The sequence below is a fragment of the Fusarium vanettenii genome, assembly GCF_000151355.1.
Source record: "Fusarium vanettenii 77-13-4 chromosome 4 genomic scaffold NECHAsca_19_chr4_3_0, whole genome shotgun sequence".
Classification (NCBI taxonomy): domain Eukaryota; kingdom Fungi; phylum Ascomycota; class Sordariomycetes; order Hypocreales; family Nectriaceae; genus Fusarium; species Fusarium vanettenii.
In genome coordinates, this window is record NW_003315866.1 from 656,505 (window position 1) to 675,613 (window position 19,109).

Genomic DNA, 19,109 nt, shown 5'->3' on the forward strand with positions numbered 1-19,109 from the left:
CTCGTGTCTTTACTCCCTGATTGTATGGTTATCTCACTCTCGGAGTGGTTGCTTTGAGTGGTTGCTTTGAAGAAGAAACGTGTCCCCGCTGCCAGGGGTAGGTGAGCGAGGTGGTCATCGGCACATGCCTAATTCCCTTCAATAATCCTCTCTAATATAGACTCTCTTCGATAGGTTGACTCAACAAATACTACTGACCCTTGAGACATCTTTGAGGGTATTTTGTTGGGTTATCCCTAGTAATCCCAACATATTGAACCCAAAGAGAGAAAAAGAAAATATTTCAAGACGCGTTATTATTCTACAGCCACGATTCCGCGTGTGTCACACCCAAGTCTCCTTCTCCAGCGTGATCCGGGCCTTGTCAATGGAATCGTTGTACAACTTGGCCAACTGCTGCTTCATACCCTCCTCTGCCCCCGGCGTGACACTATCCGCAAAGCCTTTCCAGGTGATCTCAGTCTCGTCCTGTCCCATTTTCTGCAATTGTATCAAGCCAAGGGCGCCAGTAGCGGGAAACCCAGGTGAGTCGGCAATCGAATAGGCAAGCGAGTGGGTGTCTGGGTCGATGTATTTTAATGTCTCATGCATTTTGTTTCCGTGAATCGTAAGAACTCGAGTAGATCCGACGCCGAATCCGTGTAGCTCTACGGCAGTGCAGCCGGCGATGTAAAGGTGGGTGGCCCCGAAGGAGGACCACAGTGCCCAGGTTCGGGAAATGGGGCTCTTGAAAGTCCTGGTTACTTGACCCAGGAGCAACTTCGATTTGATAAGTGCTGCTTGATTTGTATGTTAGACGATTCGAGGTTGACTCCAATGGAATTGATGTTTTGGGAAACTCATACCTGCCATGGTTGGTCCTGTTACCAAAGTCTTGGCTTCTCTAGCTTGGAAAGGGGGGTCTGTATGGTATTTAAGCAGACCAGGCTACATCTACACACTGCAGATCAGACAAGGCGTGCTAAAATTAGGTGTACAAGGTAGAAGCAAAGAGGCTAGCCCTTGCAAGATGACAAAGCCTCCATATTCTAGCTCATTTTCATCCACCCAAGCCCCTGCAGATTACCAAGTCGTCAAATTAAGCTCGGTTTTTCGGACTTTCGGACTTTGAGCAACGTCATACAGGGAAACTAGGTTTAGCTAGGCCTCGTGGCATGCCTAAAATCCCCACGGCATGCCTAAAATCTGCCGAGCTGAGCAGATAGCCGGATTCCGTGAATCCCGCATCTAGCAAATCACATCCGACAAAATCCTATCGGGAGCTACCAGGGCATGATAGTATTCGGGGTCCGAAGACCGCGTTCAGCGGAACTTGGACAGCTCGATGAAGGCCGTGTCGCCGTGATACATCGTGAGCGTCAACAAAGGCCTAAATGATGGGTATATAATGGGTTTCGCTCCGATGAGCAGAAAATCCTCACCAAAACAGCATTCTCGCCTCTTCACCTGGACCCTTGAGCAACCTTTTCCAATCAAACAATCTCAAACTCGAAATGGCACGCTCTCATCGCTCTTTAGCAGCTTGCTTGGCATGGTGTCTTGCAACGGCAAACGTGTTTGCGGCACCAAGTCTCAAGAGTTGTCTCTTGGCATCTGTCAATGGACAGACTGAGAGGGCCAGATTTTCTGGTGACGCCGGTTTTCAATCAGACCATGTCCGGCCTTACAACCTCAACTTCCCATATGAACCATTCGCCATCCTTTATCCCATCGACGCTTCGGAGGTCTCGAGCATTGTCGTGTGCGCTTCCAAGTACAATCGCAAGATCCAGGCAAGAAGTGGCGGGCATGACTACACGAACAAAGGTAAGTCCCTGTTACCCAGTTCCAACCGACTTATTTACCAACGCTACAGGCATTGGTGGAAACGATGGTGCCGTCGTGGTGGACCTCAAACATATCAACCATGTCCAAGTCGACTCGAGCGGTGTAGCCAAGGTTGGGGCTGGCAATCGACTCAAAGATGTCTGCGAGAAGCTTCATTCTGCTGGCAAGAGATATATGCCTCATGGGTCTTCACCCACTGTGGGAATTGGCGGTCACGCAACTGTCGGTGGTCTCGGACTTCACAGTCGACTTCTTGGTACCTCGCTCGACGTCATGACGAGTGCGGAGATTGTCCTTGCCGACGGTACCGTTGTCACTGTTTCCAAAACGCAACACCCGGACATCTTCTGGGCTCTTCGGGGAGCTGGTGCAAGCTTTGGCATCGTCACGAACTTCTACTTCCAGACCTATCCTGAGCCTGAAGAGGTGGTCAACTTCGCATTTACTGTGTCATCTGTGGATCCAGTACAGCTCTCCAACGCCTTCAAAGCCTATCATGAAATCACCACTGATAAATCCCTTGATCCACGGTTCTCCTCTGTGGCTATCATCGGCAAGGGCTCTGTCATAATTAGTGGAGTTTTCTTTGGTACAGAAGCAGATTACAAGGCCCTCGACTTCGAGAGCCGTATTCCTGGTATAACTGAGCGCAACACTGTTGCTGGACTGAGCTGGATGGGTCATATGAACCGCACTTTCGATAGCATCTCCAACATCTTCCCAGAGCAGTCATACTTTTACGCCAAGGACACGGCCATTGGCTACTCAACCTTGCCCAGCAACGGCAGTATCGACTCCGTATTCGAGCATCTACAGAACTCAGACTCCGGATCCAAGAGCTGGTTTGTGTTGGTCGACCTCTATGGAGGCGCTGTCAACGATGTATCTAGCGACGCCACGGCATTCCCTCACCGCGACCTTGCCTACTTTTTTGCGCTGTATGCTCAGACCGAATCAGAGACGTCACAGACTGCGCACGAATTCGCTGACAAGGCCGTTCTTATCTATCAAGGCGGTCAACCTGAGAAGTATCTGTCGTATGCCGGCTACACCAACTTGCGGATCAAGGGGAACGCACAGAGGAAGTACTGGGGCAATAACCTTGCGAGACTGGAGAAGATAAAGGCTAAAGTCGATCCGAAGGATATTTTTTCCACGCCTCAGGGTGTAAAGCCACTTGGAAAGTAGACTGTAGAACAGTTAGCTGGGCTGTCTGCTGTTGCATCTCGCAGAAAATAGTTCTACTGGTAAACAAAGACGCCAGACAATACTACAGAATTTTCCTCTTCTCATGAATAAAGTTTCTAAAAGAGGCCATTGGCGACAACAGCAAAACACACCTCTACCTTAAGACTGTATTATCAAAGCTTCTGCTATTGCAGCAGAAGCTTTAAAAAAAAGGCCACTGTGCTAACATCGGGTCATGATGTTATAATTTGTTGAAGATCTGTTCTTTATTATAGTTGCAGCCCGGCCCTTGATGGGTTAACTGAGCCCGAAGATCGTATTATCAAAGAGATCTATAGGAAGAATATCCAGGATATAAGACTAAGTACATGTAACCCCATTTCTTAAAATACAACTTCTTAAGAGTCCACCCTCTAAAGTGCAGGCGAGTGCCATAATGATAGAAAAGCAAACCGGTGACTTTGTGTTAACGAAGGAAGCTGCCCCTTGGAGAAGCCACAACGATGCTTTAGGTGAGACTTAAATAAAAGCCTTATCAAGGTTTTTGACAAAGTTGCCATCCTTGAAGGGAACGTTGGCCTTGCCGAAGTTGGCGTTCTGAAGGGCAGTCCTGGATCGGGGATCCATAGACTCCCACTGGAGAAGCCAGTGGGTGTCTCCCCTGGTGTTGCTCATCTGCAGGGCATGGTTCAGGCCAAGCTGAGTGAAATATTCAACCTTGACCTTGTCGCCCTCCCGGATAGGGTTGGTGGTACGGGAGTAATCGCCATGACCGGACGCGGCAAAGCCAACGATACGAGGATTAGCATTGTCAGGGTTGTCGATCCAGACTACAACGTTTTCCCAGTCGTGGCGGTGACCACCAACGACGTTGCCGGCATTGGGCTGGTCCTTGGGGAAATACCAGGCGTACATAAGGCCGAACTTGCCCTTGTGCCATGCCCCGCGAACATAGGTTTGGCCCTTGTTCTTATCGCGGCAGCCAGCGCTTGGGTTGCCGGTGTCCTGAAGACCGCCGCTGCCAACACTGTTAGATACAAAGCAGAGAAACGCTATAGTCACCTTACCTGATATCTCCCTGCTCGTTCGAGGCGGTGTAGGGCTGGCATCCATGAGCGATATGCAGGAATGGCTGGAAGCGCTCCATGGCATTTCCGATTTTTCCACCCTGAGTCTTGGGAAGGACGGGTCCAATCGAGTCGTGTGGAAAAATAGCCCGGGCCTGAAGCTTGCCATCCACTGGAGTGGTGCTGGCGATGCCAAAAAAGGCCAAAACGGACAGGAGGGCGGCAGAACGCATGATGAAGGCTGTGAGGAAGGTTGATAGAGTAAGGTGAATGAAGGAAAAGTGCTTCGAGTGTGGCACCTGAAATGTTGCTGGAAGGAAGGGGTGTCTTAAATAGTTGTCTTCTTTTGCAAGAAGCCTCTTTGAGAATCTAAGCTTTCCCAGTTCAAATGCGATAACGAGAAGTGCAAGTATACGAGAAGTTAAATCGCACCTATTACCTTATAAAGGACCACTAAGACAAGTCAGGTGGCCCTAGACCCTTGACCCCCATGGACCCCTGGCAGAATCCCTGGATGCCAAGATCCAGACAGGGGAAGAGGATGAAGGCGTGGTCAGACTGGTTGGTCGCAGGCCCCGGCCCATATCAAACCCAGTCTGACGGCAGAATGATGAATTATAGTCTTCCTTATTTTTTGTCAAGCCAGACTACAACAACAAACCGACATAGTTTCGGCCCGGAGTCATTCTGCTCCTGCTTGGTAGATATAGTGCTTAGGATAACTAAAGATCTAACGCAACAGAAGATATCTAGCCTATTTGGATAAGTATGGACATTCCAAGAGATCCTCGGGCTGGCCGAATATTAGCAGAACTTAAAACACGGAAAACTACCGAGTTAGTCACGGCTTGCACAACAAACCGACCAAATGCGGATGGGATAGTGTAATGGACCTTCCCATCTGGGCTATGTATGCTTATTCTCCGGCATTAATAAATAGGCGAACTCTAAGCCCCTGTAATTATTCCACGAACTGCCCTACGGAGCACATGTCACGCGCGAGCTTAGCACGTCCTCTCGTTCGTTCTCGTATAACTAAGTTGGGTCCTCCTGAACCTTATTTCAATTTACGAAGCCAGATGTGCTCTCTGTTGAACAACTTCCCTTTTTGCTAAAGTCGACAGCGATGCAGTCTTTAACCCACGTCTACCGACAGCACTTTTGCTGACATACAAAGATGAAATACTCAAGCAGAACCTTGCGAATCTAGAGTTCCCTCCCATGCCCAAGACATTAAAGTTGAAGAGGCCCAAACCATCATTGCTAAACATGGCCATCTCACTTCAAACTGAACTCTGCCATTAGATCCGCCAGTGCCGCTGGCAGATCTTCTGTCTCTATATACTCCTCTTGGGCTCTCTTCGCATTCTCCAACCTTGTGATAGCAAATGGGAGAACCTTTTTGATATCCCCAAACTCCATCACCACATCAGTCTCTCTGTTATCCACCAGCAAGTCACCGGCATCTCCATTGGCCTTACTGCTGCCTTGGATCCTGTTGGCAGCGAATAGTGAGGCTAGTCGCAGGATATTCTTGATCCGGCGTCCATCCAAGGGTAGCTTTCCCAGTGCTTTGCTCTGCTCGGGCGAGAGATTGCAGCCTCCATTCTTTTGCGCCAGCAGCTTCCAAATCAGCTCTCGCTTGGAAGCATCCAGGCGAGAGAAGGAGATTTGAAGATGAATTCTTGACTCGAAGGCTGGATCGAAATCACTCGGTCTGTTGGTTGTGAGGAATACAATGCCTGACTGATATTCGAGTAATCTTAAAAATACTATACAATGTCAAACCATGGGCTATTGGATGTGAAGGTACTACTTACCAGCAATGAGAGAGTTTCGTTCAATATCAGCGCCATCTCGCCTCGCTAGGAATGCGTCGGCCTCATCCAAGAGAAGAATCGTATCCCAGCGTGTGGCTCTTTCAAACGCTGTTTCGAGAGCATCTTGAATTGATTCAACGGAAGCGCCGAGCTCACCTCCGCTGACGTGGTAGAGGGGCTTCTCCAAAGACTCTGAAATACTTTCTAGAAACGAATGCTGTGAGCCTTTGATACCAGCTAGTAATGAGCAACTCACCTGCTGTCATTGTCTTTCCACAACCTGGCGGCCCATGAAGCAAGAAGACCAGTCCGCGGCCTTTTCCTTCGATGAAATCATCAAACAGGACGGCATGAGTTGAGTAGCCACGGACGAGGCCTTGAAGAGCGCCCTTCATTTCTTCGTCGATCTGCAGCTGCTCAAAGATTTGTGGCTTCCACACGATCTTTGAGAGGTCATCGATAAAGACGAAACACCACTGGCGAGAAGTGAAAGAATAGGCTGGGACGAGGGGTGGGCATGTGAGAAGCTCATCTTCTGATAATGAACTTAGTGTAAAGGATGCTCCCAGTTGTGTGATTGATGTGGCCGTGTTTGACCTCTGGAACATCCGTCGTCTCATTTCGCGATAAGAGTCGTCGTCGCTGTCATCGTCGTCTTGGTGGGTTCCAGAATCGAGGCTTTCTCTAAACATGGGAGAGTGTTCAAAAAAGCCTTCAAAATCGACGATGACTCGTCCTCTCACCTAGGTCTGATTAGATCAGGCCAAATACGCACGTATCATAAGGTATCTAACTTACAGTGCCAGAAGGATTGTCCATGATCCGGCAGCCTCGGCGATCATCCCTCTCACGTTCCGTCCAGATGGGTCCCGCATGCCACATCGGGGTCCCGACCGGGGACTCTTTGGCTCGGGAGCTCGCTAGACAGTAAGTCTCGTAGCTTCTTCCACGGCGAATTGCCTCCTGCTGCACCCAAATCTCATCTTTGCAATACTTCAATGGGTAGGCTGGAAGTCGAGAAATCCCGATGTTGTTAGAGAAGGCCGGAAAGCTGAGTTTCGTTTCAGTTTTCCCAAGCCTGAGACCGTTAAAACCAGTGTGCATTAGAGTGAGGCTCCAGACCTGGGCACCGGAATCCAAGGTTTTGAACTCAAACGCCTTGACTATAGCACACCATTGGATGGGTGCATCTGAAGCCGAGACATTCTCGATCACGACGAGTTCCCCTGGTGGAAAGATTGCCCAGAGCCATTCAAACTCGATGTAGCCGTTACTAATGAACTGGTCAATCGTCTTGATCGTTTCCTTCATGTACTGGTCTTGAAAGTCGACGAGTAACTGAAGCTCAGCTCGAAGAATGTCGCTTTCCTCGGCCTTTAATGCCTGCTGAATCTTCCCACGACAGTGATAAACCTCCATGAACGGTTCTGGAATAATGATTGGATCATGACTCAGCCTGATGGTTGTCATGTTTTGTGCAATCAGCGCAAAGCCTCGTCGCAGGGTGTCGGATTGGATTTCGAGTTGCAATTTTGGTCTGGCATTGGACTTGACGTCCATCTTTCGTCGGAGAAGCAGTGAGTACTCGCTAAACCGCCCTCGTCTCTCGTGCTCTTGTCTGAATGTCATCTGGCTCTTCATGACGGTAAGAGTATAGCCATCCTGCATGATCTCCTTTACATCTTCAAACGACTGGTTGAAGGGGTAGTCGGCGTCGGGCTTGTTGTTTCCATCGTCGCCACTCCCTTCTGTGGCCTTTTTCTTGTTTAGAATGGCCGAGTATGCCAAAAAGTTAGCTGGCAACGATGAAGACATGGCGTTACTTCATGTAGAAAGAGAATAGGGCAGTTGGAAGAGAACCGGTTTGAGAGATGAGGATTTGCAAATTGGTGCGGATAGTTATGTCAAGCCCAACTTTCTCAGGGATTCAACGTCTGCCGAGCCTCGTCCTGACCACCATGTTTGACCCCGCTCTATGCTACGTATCCTTGTCAGATATCTAGACGCCCGAGGCAACCTACGATTCAGCCTTTGACCTAAACTGGCCGGTTGATGCCTGGAGCCTCGACTGATTTGTGCGGTTGCAGGTGGAATGGCCCCCAATTCCCCATTCTTGTACATGGCATGGTGGTATTACCGGGATGATCTGACCCTGGTAGGGTAAGGCCATGGCCAGCTGAAAACCGAAAATGCAGCAAATTGGCCTATCAGATATGAAAAATGCGCGCGATTTCTGTGATATTGGCGGCCTCACGCGTGCGGCTGACCATCAATACCAACTGGGCGACAGACACCCTGGTCAAGGCAAAAAAAAGTGCGGCTACCAACAGATGTAATCTTGAATCGGAATGAGGACTTTCTGGCCCTCTTTCCGCTAAAAGGAATGCTAGCATTATCTTTTCATCCTCTGGGCGTCCGAATCACTCATCTTTGAGCACAAAGCACAGCTCCAGCGAGCTCCCACCATGAATTCCGAGGCATCATACCGAAGCACCAGCAAGGAAGTGTCCAACGTCGATGTTGAACGTGGGGATGGTGTTAAATGGTCAGACAAACCCAACTTCATCAAGCCTATGCAGCGCAGCAATTCGATTCTATTCAACAGACCAGCCCCCCAAGGCGGTGATCACCGAGCAGAGGATGATGTCGAGGGTGAAGAGTTTCGCCTACGAGACTTGAACATTGACGTCCAACGTATCTTGGACTCACTACGCCCACATGTCCTCTTCCGCGTCAAAGAGGGATACGAAATGAAGAATCTCCCCAAGTTCGACGATATGGTTCGATATGGCATTCGGGAAGAAGAGGAGCTTGAACTGTGGGGGCTCGAGGTACGTCGACTTGCTGCGGTCGCCAAGTCTGAGGAGCCTCCTACACTCGAAGGAGACGCCGAATGGTTTGGAGATGCCGACGCCGCTGGCTACAATCGCCTCCATCGCCTGGCCCTTCAAATTCAATACGCTCTTGATATCTGCATCCACGATAACGAGTTGGTCCTGCTTCAATATCATCCTCAGCTGGCCAATGAATCGGATTACGAGTTCGCTCATCGACGCATTTGCCGAACTTTTGATGAGGATCGAGGATCCATCAGATACGAACGTTCCATCAGGATCGAGAAACACAACGATGAGGCCCTACACGCCCTCGTCAACTACGTCACGGCCCTCATGATTCGTCTCTTACTGAGAAGCATGAGCGGAAGGTTCTGGATCGAGAATTGCGTCTCCGTTCTCGCCAAGTTCGCGGCCAAGATCAAGGTTGTGACTGCAGACTTGCCTTTGGCTTTTGAAAGGACTCTAGAAGCATGGAGGGACTTTCAAATCCAGGTGACCCAATCTCCGGAGGCTCGTGGTGTCCATGCCGTCCAAGCCAACTCATCCGGCTCAGGCTCGGATGATGACCCCATGGCGAAGCAGCAGAAGGCTCTTCAGGAAGACATTGATACCTCTGGAGCACGATATTTCATGGAAATGGACGCCTTCAGGCACTCTCTCAGTAACCTGATGGAGGCGGCCATCGCAGATCTGAGTTGGAATGAGGAGATCGAGCAGCCTGCTGATGTTTTTGAGACGAGTTCAATTGTCTATGACACTGGATTTCATGACAGAAGAACTCAACTCTGCCGTGAACGTGATGGAGCCATTGGAGCTGCTGGGGAACGGAAAGTCATCGATTTTGCTGGCGTTGCGTTCCAGATTGGATCCGAGGTTTGGGAGAGTTTATCGTCTTCAAATGTTCACGGGGTGAACAGTTATACCACCCTCACTTGGAGCCGAAAGCCGTTTTCTAGAGACCAGTTTCCCAAGAGGAAGGAGTCTCAGGATCGAATAACTGAGCCCGCCGAGAACAATCCCTTGATTCACATGGCACATATGCTGGATGTCATCAAAGCGCTTGTGCCGTATCTCATGTACTGTGGCGCATTTCCCACCCGTCTTTCTTTGTTCACGCAACTCGCGGTCCTAATTTCAGATCCGACGAATCCTGTTCGATACTACAAGCAGAAGAGCTTTCTCACAGGAGCAAGAATTCATACTTCGGCCTATGAAAGAAACAAAGACCCGAACTCATCCCTCATCTCTCAGACCGTCTACGATACCGACATGGCCAGACTTGCACGACAAGGAAAGCCGAATAGACAGCTCAAGGAAGAGCTTGAGAAGGCCGAGAAGTGGATCATTGATGAAAAGGCAATCATCATCCAGCATACTTGGTACTCAATGATTTCTCTTGGCGTCTGCGCACTGCTCATTGCTGGAGGAGTGGCTCTCATTGCTATTGAAGACTTGGCAACTGGTGTTGACCCCTCAAATCTCACAGCCTTGGCATGGGCTGCCGCGGGTTTCATCATGATTTACTTCAAATCTAGACGAGTCCAGGACTGGCCTTGGAGGGACTTCCTACGGGGCCGTATCGTCTGCCGATCCATCACTGAAGTGCAATCCGTCACAGGGATGGATCCGCAGGTGCTCATCGCCATCCTACTACGACTCGAGACGAGAATGTTTCTAAAGACTCGCGGCCCATTCAACACACTATTCTCTAGAAAGGCTGAGGACGGCTTCTCCATCGACGTTCCGCTACTCACTAGCACAGTCATCGATGGGGGCTACATCTTCGTCAGGGTCGACAGCATGTCAGGTCCAGCACTGGTTGCATTGACTGCCAAGTCGTATGGGCCCTATGACTCCATCTCTCCCAAAGGTACAAGCACTAACAAGCAAATGTTTACTTGCCGGGATGTTTCAGACTCGGGGCGGTATCTGCTCAACGGGGAGTCATTGGCGCTATATCCGATCGTGACAAACGATCTCCAGTGGTATAGAGTCAGAGGCGTGTTTGCAACAAGAGCCTGCTTTGATTAGATGGGAAAGCTGTGGTGACCAAGAGCTATCCTTTCATAAACTCTCGGTCAGCTTTATTCTTAGTTAATAAAGTGATATATGCTAAAATTCAGGTAGCAAAGATGAAGATTTTGTGTCCCCTATAAGCATATAGAATAATGCCGTTGTTAGACATAGACATGGAGGAGTGAGAGGTTATAAATCGGCGCAGGCAACAGATCGCTCGACAAACCCAACTTGATCAAACTTACCTACCCGTAACTACCTGTCGACCTGGGGCCAGTCACAGCCATGACAAAGATGTAGCACTCTTAAGCATCGTTTCCCTACTAGTGAATCAATGTTTGACCTAAATCACAAGACTTGTATTGCCTCCGCACTTGAGAACTAACAAACTTGACTACTGTGTTGAATATGTAGTTCTGTACCTCTATATCTATGATGAGATACATGCCCGCAAGGATTGAAGGAAGGGAGCTGAGAAACTTAACAGCACCCGCTCACTTTGAGAGCTCCGAATTTATGCCAACAAAGAAGAAAAAAAAACTTAGTCCAACCCCCCTTGAAGCGATGCTTAAAAACGGTTCTGCGTGATTGACATAATGATTCCAGCCCTAGTGGTGTATTCCACAGACAAGACTCCCTCAGGCACCACTTCCCCATTGCTCCTCAACCCTTCCGCAAGAGTGCACAGCCCAGCATCGGAGAACCCAAGAGATCCAAAGAGCGCGCATGCATTCCGGTTGTCCGGGGCAATCATGGTGCGGACGCGGATCCTCGGGCTGCATGCCGGAGGGATCGGAGATGGTCGATTGCCTCTCGACAGAGCAGCTTTGCTACGCCCTTGCCCCTGTGGGACGGGAGGACGTAGAGACTGAGCATCTGCCACTTCTCCTCGTCTTCGTCAGGTGCTATGGGAGGTTGGCCGGCTTCGGGAGGGAGGGTGTAGGCTTCTGCTGAGACGGGACCATAGACGGTCACTTGTGCTACCCACTCGCCATCAGAGTCGACTACAACGAAGGTGTCTTTGGATTGGTTTCTTAGTCTAGCCATCCAGTCATGGTCGGGTAACTTGGACTCGGCCTCGTATGTTGACGAGAATGCGTTTGGCGTCTGTTGCAGAGCCGACAATCGTAGGGCCTTGTACTTGCTGACGAGGGACGGGAAGTCAGTATCGGATCTATCGATCCGCAGAACGGTGTACGCCATGGTGAGATTTCGTTCGGTAGTAAGGTCTGACGAGCGTGTCTCTGTGACAAGCTTATATAGAGGAGAGGAACTGCAGTATTACATCATTTTGTGACTCAAGCCTGGGATGACTCAAAGGATCTTGGGTGCTCTTCATACCCGCGCTGCTGTGCCACAAGGCCTGAATTTTGCCTGAAGCCAATCAGAAACGATTTAGGAGTCAGCACGATGTCGAAGTTCTGCGCTGCATCTGCGTAAGTTTTGGGTTTGTGTGGCTAGGAGTTGGAATCCGCACCTTTTCTGCCTTGACCAGATTGTGTGATCACTCATATTATAGAAACTGCTCATATTTGTTTCTCTTTATCTGATGGGTCAAATTGTCGCATTTTGCTTGTCAGCTGGCCGGTCAACTGCAACCGCACCGCACAGCCCGGTCAAGGGCCCAGGCATGGACAGCCACTCTTGGCCCTCAAATAAGGGTCTCTCTTTCAATACCCCTGCAACAGTAACTGCACACCTCATTGGACTTTCTCTGGAGGCTCCTCTACGGCTTGCGCTTGACATAAAGAGGCCAGCAGAACCTGGTCAGGCTCCTCCATCTTTTCCATCATCAATCCTAGGAAACGCTGTTCAAGAACTCTACCCATCCACCGTCGCCCACCGCACTCAGTCTCCACCTGTATCAAAGTCTCTGAAGAAAAGGCCGGGGCAACCTTGGTGGTCTGAGTTGGTTCTTTCTCGAAAAAAACGCCCTCGGCTACCTTTTTCCGTCCTTCGACGAGATTCCCTGCAGGATAAATATCTAAAAGAGAAAAAGAAAAAAAAGACGGTCTACTGTCTCATGCGGTGAGAAAGAAGAATGTGCTACCATGATCTGGTTAGGTTCTGCTGCGGCCATCGAGTATGGAGCAAGAAGCAGAGGCCATGTGACGACTCTCTGGCTGGCGGTGAGTGCCAGGAGAAGCGTATCCGGAGGCACGTCTACGTCCGTACGAACGATCGCTGCTTGCCCTGCGAGATAGATAGAGAGCCATCTTGGCTCGATCCCATCCGGGGCGGTCTACCCAACCGTGCGGCGACATCGCTTACTGCCCCCAACGAGACCTTATCAGTTCAAGATCCTCGTCACATTTCAGATGATGTTCCTCCGCCAAATGATGATTTTCTCCAGGAAGGTAAAAATTCCATTCGCAAACCATTGCTGTATAGGCACCTTTCCCACGACCCGTATTGATTCGTTTTGTTACAGCATGGGTACCAGGACTTGCTTTGTTGGCGACAGCGACCGAGATAGTCCTGCAGCTTGAGTCGCAGATGAAACGATTCGAAGAGGACCGTCAGAAGCTCACTAGAAGAGTCTTGGAGGCCATGAAGAACCCCGAAGACCCCGATCGGAAGCGGGACCTACCAGCTAGCAACCGTTCAAGGCCATCCAAGGCCATTTTGCGAACTACGGAAGGCTCGGGTTCACCTTATTCACGGCTCAACCTAAAGGCCCGACAGATCCGATTGCTGGAGTTACGTCCCACCAAAAATCCAAAGGATCTGACATTATCCTTTCTGTGTATGGAGCTGCGCAACTGTCCTTCGTACACTGCACTCTCCTACACTTGGGGAGACGAAGAAGCTACCCGGAATATCAGCATTGAAGGAGGCGGGGCAATCAACATCCGCGAGAACTTGTGGTCCTTTTTCAGCCTACAGGGCTCTCTCATCTCTGGGTCTACATTCTTCTGGATCGATGCAGTCTGTATTAACCAATCCAACGTCCACGAACGCAACCATCAAGTCAGCATGATGAAAGAAATATACGTCAATGCGTCCAAGGTCTTTATCTGGCTCGGGCCGGAAGGTGATAATAGCGATCTAGCGATGGACTTTATCGCTACGAAAGGTAGACGAGGACTCAGGCGCCGGGGTCCTGGCTTTCATCCTATTTGGCCGAGGCATGTTGGCAAGGCTCTGAATGACTTGTGTGAACGCGCTTACTGGAGAAGGATGTGGATTATTCAGGAGATTGTGCACGCCGACAGTATCACTGTCTGGTGCGGAACTAAGTCCTTCAGATGGCACGTCTTTGAGAGTCTCTATCTCACCCTCAAAACTCTGGAAGAAACATCTTGGTTTCCACACCATCCACATGCAATAAGAGTATTGCAAAGCTCGGCTTTTACCATGGTCTGGCAGCGTGCACACTGGCGACATCCTGAAACTCCTTCTCCGCGACTTCAGGTCCTCATCGATATCTTCCGCGACTGGCAGTGCACAGATATCAGGGATAAAGTCTTTGCCCTGGTGAGCATGGCGAGCGACGAAACAGCCATCGTTCCCGATTACTCTATGTCGACTCTGAATGTTTATCGTGCAGTTCAAGACAAGCACGATGGTGAGAAACACCAGTTCTACAACATGCTATCCCAGATTCTAGCGATACCGCAAAACGAACTAATGTTCGATGGGGACATGTAAGTACTAATTTAAAAAGAATTTGGGCATAAGCTAACATCAAGTAGGGTCGAATACAAACGCCACCCCCCAGAGACCCTGGTGCTGAGGGCCCTATTCGGCGACCATTTGTACAACGATGGTGCTGTGTGATACGTAGTTTCCTAAGTTCTTGACTGGTCAAACCATAGCTAGGTGGATGCCAAATAGCATCTAAGAGATAGAAGAGAACATTTAAGTTGTTGAAAGGAACGGATATCATTGTCAAAAATTGGGGTGTGTGAACCTAGAAAATAATGTTGTGCTCAGTAGAGGAGTCTTGGAGTATAGCGCAGGAAACCTCCTATTTCGCAGCAGTAGATTGGTCGAACAGTACGGCGAGAGTTCCATTAGGTGTATTTTAAACAAAACCCTGCCTTATTTAGAGGGGGAAATGAGTTAATAATGAGTTTTTCTTTCTATGAACTCGTTGTTACCGAATGCCAACTTTGCGTCGTGCAGAAACCGGGAGACTTGAGGCAGCATCATTATGTTATCCAAGCCCCAGCGATAGTTCCATATAACCAGCACGTTATTTCCACCCACATGATGCCACTGGACTACGCAATTGCTTTCATTGGCCTTGGGGCGAGCACGCTTTACTTGGGTGTTTCTCCGCCAGGTCCACACAGATCTAGAAATCCGCCAATGGCAAACGAAGCCTCAATAGTTTGGGTTTTATTTCGTATATCCTCGACACTATTTTGGCTGCATCAAGGTCCTCAGTGATAGGCCTGCTAGGTTTCATGGTTGCGGTGAGGATCGGCAAACGAATAGTTTGCCTTTCACAATACCCGCCCCAGTAGCGATGCTAGCCTTTTGACCAAACTCCTTGTTGCATACAGCGGTGCATGGATACTACGTCAGGCCTTTTGAGCTTCCATTAGAAGGATCACCTAGGACTTGCTGTCGAATTGGGGAGGTTAAATCCCATCATGCAACTCATACTTTGACCAAGGGCTTTGGATCGTCCTGTTTCTCTACGAGACGGACTTATAGAAGGTGCGGTGAAGTTGAGTTTTGCCGTGCAAGGCAACACTCGGCGAATAATGCCTAGCCAATGATTCAGACTAGATCGAATCCAGCCCCGACCTCCGGCAGCTTGTTACCACCCCCGGTGGATGAAGATCCGAGCGTCTGGATTCACGGGTTACCTGCTGACCGTTTCACACCCTCGCTACCCAATCAGAAGCTTTGCTGGGGCCAAGTCATCCATGGCGGTGACCCTCCAATTTGCTATTTGTAGTAAGCGGTGACGGAGGGCCACCGTCCGAACCCATGATGCCGAGTTTGGAAACGGGCGGAGAATTTCCGTAACTTTAGTGATAATTATTCCGTGGCGCGCTTCCAAATGCAACCCTTAGCAACAAGGTTTCAGCTTAAGTGCCGATGGAGGATATAAGGGATCGCGGCGCTCCTTGGAGTCTCAACTCAAGGAAGCCAATCCCACCGAGCCTTCACAGAAAACTTCGGATTCAAGCTCAAGATGGTTTCTATGTGGAAGCAACTCGTCAGCGGCGTGCTCGCCGTCACCTCCATGGTGGCTGGCGCCAACGCCGCCTATCCCAACCCTGGCGTTGTCACCGGCAACACCGGCGTTCATGATCCTACCGTGGTCAAGACACCTGGTGGCTCGTACATCATGGCTCACACCGGAGCCAACGTGGCACTCAAGACCTCATCCGACCGAACTGCCTGGCGCGATGCCGGCGCCGTCTTCCCCAACGGTGCGCCATGGACCACAACCTATACCAAGGGCGACACCAATCTCTGGGCCCCGGATATTTCTTACCACAACGGCAAGTACTACTTGTACTACTCCGCCTCGAGCTTCGGATCTCGCAACTCGGCCATTTTCCTGGCCACTAGCACCACTGGTGCATCCGGCTCATGGACCAACCAGGGTGTCGTGATCTCGTCCACCGACTCCAACGACTACAACGCTATCGACCCCAACCTGATCATCGACGCCTCGGGCAAGTGGTGGCTCTCATTCGGTTCTTTCTGGACCGGCATCAAGTTGATCTCCATCGATCCCAGCAGTGGAAAGCGCACCGGCTCCACACTTGTCTCTCTCGCCAAGCGAGACGCCAGTGTTGAGGGTGCTGTTGAGGCCCCCTTCATCACTCGACGGGGCAACTACTACTACCTCTGGGTGTCCTTTGACAAGTGCTGCAACGGTGCTTCCAGCACTTACCGCATCATGGTCGGTCGATCCACCAGCATCACTGGTCCCTTCGTCGACCGCAATGGAAAGAACATGATGCAGGGAGGTGGCACTGAGATTCTGGCTAGCCATGGCTCCATCCATGGCCCTGGCCACAATGCCGTTTTCACTGACAATGATGCCGACGTGTTGGTGTACCACTACTACACCAACGCTGGTGACTCTCGTCTGGGTATCAACCTTCTTCGCTACGACTCGGACTGGCCTGTGGCTTATTAAGTCAGTTATGTGGGCTCTGTATATACGCATGGTCACAAGTAGTTGCCCGCTCTACGTTGGCCATTTTTTGTAGTCGCCCCAAGGTTATTTCAGTGGGCGACACTAGACATATATATGATGAATTAAGAGAAGCTACTAGTTATTGGCAGACCCTCTCACAGGCGCCCGTACCTCTCCAGGATGTTGTGATGTAATGTGTCTGGCGACGTTTCTCTCCCGTGGCTTGCCCGCGCCTCTACCAAGGAAATCCTTGCAACCTTCGACAGGGCACCAGAAAGGAACCAGGTTTGGGACAGAGTCGTGGTGCTTGGACTCTTTATGATGAGTAAGGTCCTTCTTGTACCGAGATCTCCTGCTGCAGCCCTGTTCTTGGCAGTGGAACGGACGAGTGTGCTTTTTCATGTGGGTACTTCTAAGGTCAGCATTGATCACAATGAATAACGCTAGCAATAGTTCTTACTTGAGCTCATGTGGTAATGTGAAAGTCTCGCCGCATTGATCACAGTTGAGAGTCCTGTTCGTTGTCGAGGCCGACGGCGCTTGTGATGAATCATCGGCAGCCTCTGCTTGAGTAAGAGCGGGATGAGCCACGATATCTGATGGTAAAGACTGGACAAAGGCATCGTTGCCCTCAAGAAAGATTTGATCACTCGCATCCCCTGTTTTCTCACCTCTGTCTTGACCAGCAGGCTCAGTCTCGTCATCTGGGAGTGGCCCAGCATTCCCACGGATCAACCAGGCAGGATCAACAGAGTCAAAAAGATAGTGTTCGTGATAATTCGATCCGCTGGTCCCTGACTGGCTGGAACTGGAAATAAAAGAAACGCTCTAGAAAACTGAGGCTGGGGGACCTGCCCGGAACAGAATCAGAGATGAGAGCAGTGTGAGGGAAGAAGTGATGTGATCAAACGAAGAAAGGAATGACGGAAGGTAGTTCCCACAGGGGTTGGAAAAGGGGGGCGGTTCCAACGCCTGGGCTGGCCGTGAAGAGAAGAGAAAAAGGAATCCTCTTCACGGCGGAAGACCAGCCATTTATGCCCCCGAGCGTCTCTCGTAAACCTTGGTTTGACTGTGGGTGGCCACAGCCAGTGAACACGTCGGGAACCAAGCTGAAGCCCAAATCCTGCAAGTAGTTGGATCTAGGACGATGTGGCTGCTGACCCCTGACCAATGGCTGGCTGATAAGGATGGTAGGGCTCAAAAACGTCCAAGGCCAGATGTAGGAGGCCCACCAGAAGATGCCAACAAGATACGGAACATCGTCATAAAAAGATATGAGATTTGACAATATGAGGAAGATTACTGAAACATTTGGTCACTCTGAAGAGCCCGAAAGCTCAGATAAACTCTACTAAAAGATGGATCACATGCAAAGATTGAGCGAGTCTCTAGCCCTGAGCATTGGCTATAAAAGCCGTACGAGGATATCGACAAGACGATGGCGACACATGAATCTTCTCAAACTCGACCAAAATCCTTTTAACAAAGCATCACTCTATTCATAATGTCTTCTTGCTTCTGTTGCGATGCCATCCGGCCGTACCGTCCCCAGCACCTCGACCACGAGGCCAAGTTTACCAGCTTCATGGCCTGGGTGCACAAAGAGGAATCCAACTCTACGCCTGTACCTAAGGTTGAGTCAACCGATCTCAACGAGATTCATCCATCTTTTGCAGTCCAGCTCGTGCGACAGGTGAACTTCGGCCCTCTCGAAAGCAAGAGGTACTTCATCGCCCTCTCAACTGCCTCAGATGCATTTAAGGAAGTCACCGAAAGTGACCTGATCAGGGCCAACTTCCAAAAGCTCAATGCGTGAGTATGACTCTCAGGCTGGTCTTTTTCGTGGCTAAGACCCCAGTATAGCCACAAGAACTTCGGTGTGACGCGCACAACCGGTTCTTTGAGGTGAACCTTTACCAACGCGATCCCATCAACAAGCACCATTGGCGAGACAACCTGGCCCGTCCGGCCACAGACATTGACCTGTGAAGGTAGTTGACTACCTACCCGAGTACGCCACGAGGGACCGTACTCTGGCCATGTAGCCCCAGTCTGGGCTTGGGGCGAATTCATCATGTTACTTTATGGATCTTGTCCTGTAGATTGAACAAAGTCAACACCTTCTTTATTAAAGCTTTAACAATCCTTGATTTTATGAAGTAAACGCCAAAAGATTACGGTCTCCTTCTAATCAAGCTTTTATGCAGGATGGCCTCGTAAGATCAAGGAGGACGAAACTCCT

At 50.1% G+C, this 19,109-nt stretch overlaps 9 protein-coding genes across 9 annotated transcripts; 5 read left to right on the forward strand and 4 right to left on the reverse strand.

Annotated features, from left to right (window-relative positions):
• Window positions 1-324: 324 nt before the first annotated feature.
• On the reverse strand, window positions 325-852 carry NECHADRAFT_79718 (uncharacterized protein; the record flags this gene model as incomplete). Its single annotated transcript, XM_003045629.1, has 2 exons — window positions 325-776; window positions 846-852. The coding sequence occupies 2 exons, from the start codon at window positions 850-852 to the stop codon at window positions 325-327; spliced, it is 459 nt and encodes a 152-aa protein (XP_003045675.1).
• Window positions 853-1,493: 641 nt separating this feature from the next.
• Window positions 1,494-3,015, forward strand: NECHADRAFT_79719 (uncharacterized protein; the record flags this gene model as incomplete). Its single annotated transcript, XM_003045502.1, has 2 exons — window positions 1,494-1,806; window positions 1,856-3,015. The coding sequence occupies 2 exons, from the start codon at window positions 1,494-1,496 to the stop codon at window positions 3,013-3,015; spliced, it is 1,473 nt and encodes a 490-aa protein (XP_003045548.1).
• A 519-nt stretch (window positions 3,016-3,534) lies between these two features.
• On the reverse strand, window positions 3,535-4,315 carry NECHADRAFT_79720 (uncharacterized protein; the record flags this gene model as incomplete). The annotated part of the gene is made up of 2 exons (XM_003045630.1): window positions 3,535-4,042; window positions 4,083-4,315. 2 exons carry the CDS (start codon window positions 4,313-4,315, stop codon window positions 3,535-3,537), a joined length of 741 nt encoding a protein of 246 aa, XP_003045676.1.
• Window positions 4,316-5,360: 1,045 nt separating this feature from the next.
• Window positions 5,361-7,462, reverse strand: NECHADRAFT_39190 (uncharacterized protein; the record flags this gene model as incomplete). Its single annotated transcript, XM_003045631.1, has 5 exons — window positions 5,361-5,854; window positions 5,903-6,106; window positions 6,159-6,499; window positions 6,593-6,638; window positions 6,754-7,462. 5 exons carry the CDS (start codon window positions 7,460-7,462, stop codon window positions 5,361-5,363), a joined length of 1,794 nt encoding a protein of 597 aa, XP_003045677.1.
• A 905-nt stretch (window positions 7,463-8,367) lies between these two features.
• Window positions 8,368-10,770, forward strand: NECHADRAFT_79722 (uncharacterized protein; the record flags this gene model as incomplete). The annotated part of the gene is made up of 1 exon (XM_003045503.1): window positions 8,368-10,770. The coding sequence occupies one exon, from the start codon at window positions 8,368-8,370 to the stop codon at window positions 10,768-10,770; it is 2,403 nt and encodes an 800-aa protein (XP_003045549.1).
• A 795-nt stretch (window positions 10,771-11,565) lies between these two features.
• On the reverse strand, window positions 11,566-11,928 carry NECHADRAFT_19379 (uncharacterized protein; the record flags this gene model as incomplete). Its single annotated transcript, XM_003045632.1, has 1 exon — window positions 11,566-11,928. A coding segment is annotated over one exon (363 nt), but the record flags the coding sequence as incomplete, so codon positions are not given.
• Window positions 11,929-12,796: 868 nt separating this feature from the next.
• NECHADRAFT_79724 (uncharacterized protein) lies at window positions 12,797-14,535 on the forward strand (the record flags this gene model as incomplete). Its single annotated transcript, XM_003045504.1, has 3 exons — window positions 12,797-13,112; window positions 13,187-14,402; window positions 14,451-14,535. The coding sequence occupies 3 exons, from the start codon at window positions 12,797-12,799 to the stop codon at window positions 14,533-14,535; spliced, it is 1,617 nt and encodes a 538-aa protein (XP_003045550.1).
• A 1,423-nt stretch (window positions 14,536-15,958) lies between these two features.
• NECHADRAFT_93138 (uncharacterized protein) lies at window positions 15,959-16,867 on the forward strand (the record flags this gene model as incomplete). Its single annotated transcript, XM_003045505.1, has 1 exon — window positions 15,959-16,867. One exon carries the CDS (start codon window positions 15,959-15,961, stop codon window positions 16,865-16,867), a length of 909 nt encoding a protein of 302 aa, XP_003045551.1.
• A 1,504-nt stretch (window positions 16,868-18,371) lies between these two features.
• NECHADRAFT_79726 (uncharacterized protein) lies at window positions 18,372-18,776 on the forward strand (the record flags this gene model as incomplete). The annotated part of the gene is made up of 2 exons (XM_003045506.1): window positions 18,372-18,679; window positions 18,731-18,776. The coding sequence occupies 2 exons, from the start codon at window positions 18,372-18,374 to the stop codon at window positions 18,774-18,776; spliced, it is 354 nt and encodes a 117-aa protein (XP_003045552.1).
• Window positions 18,777-19,109: the final 333 nt, after the last annotated feature.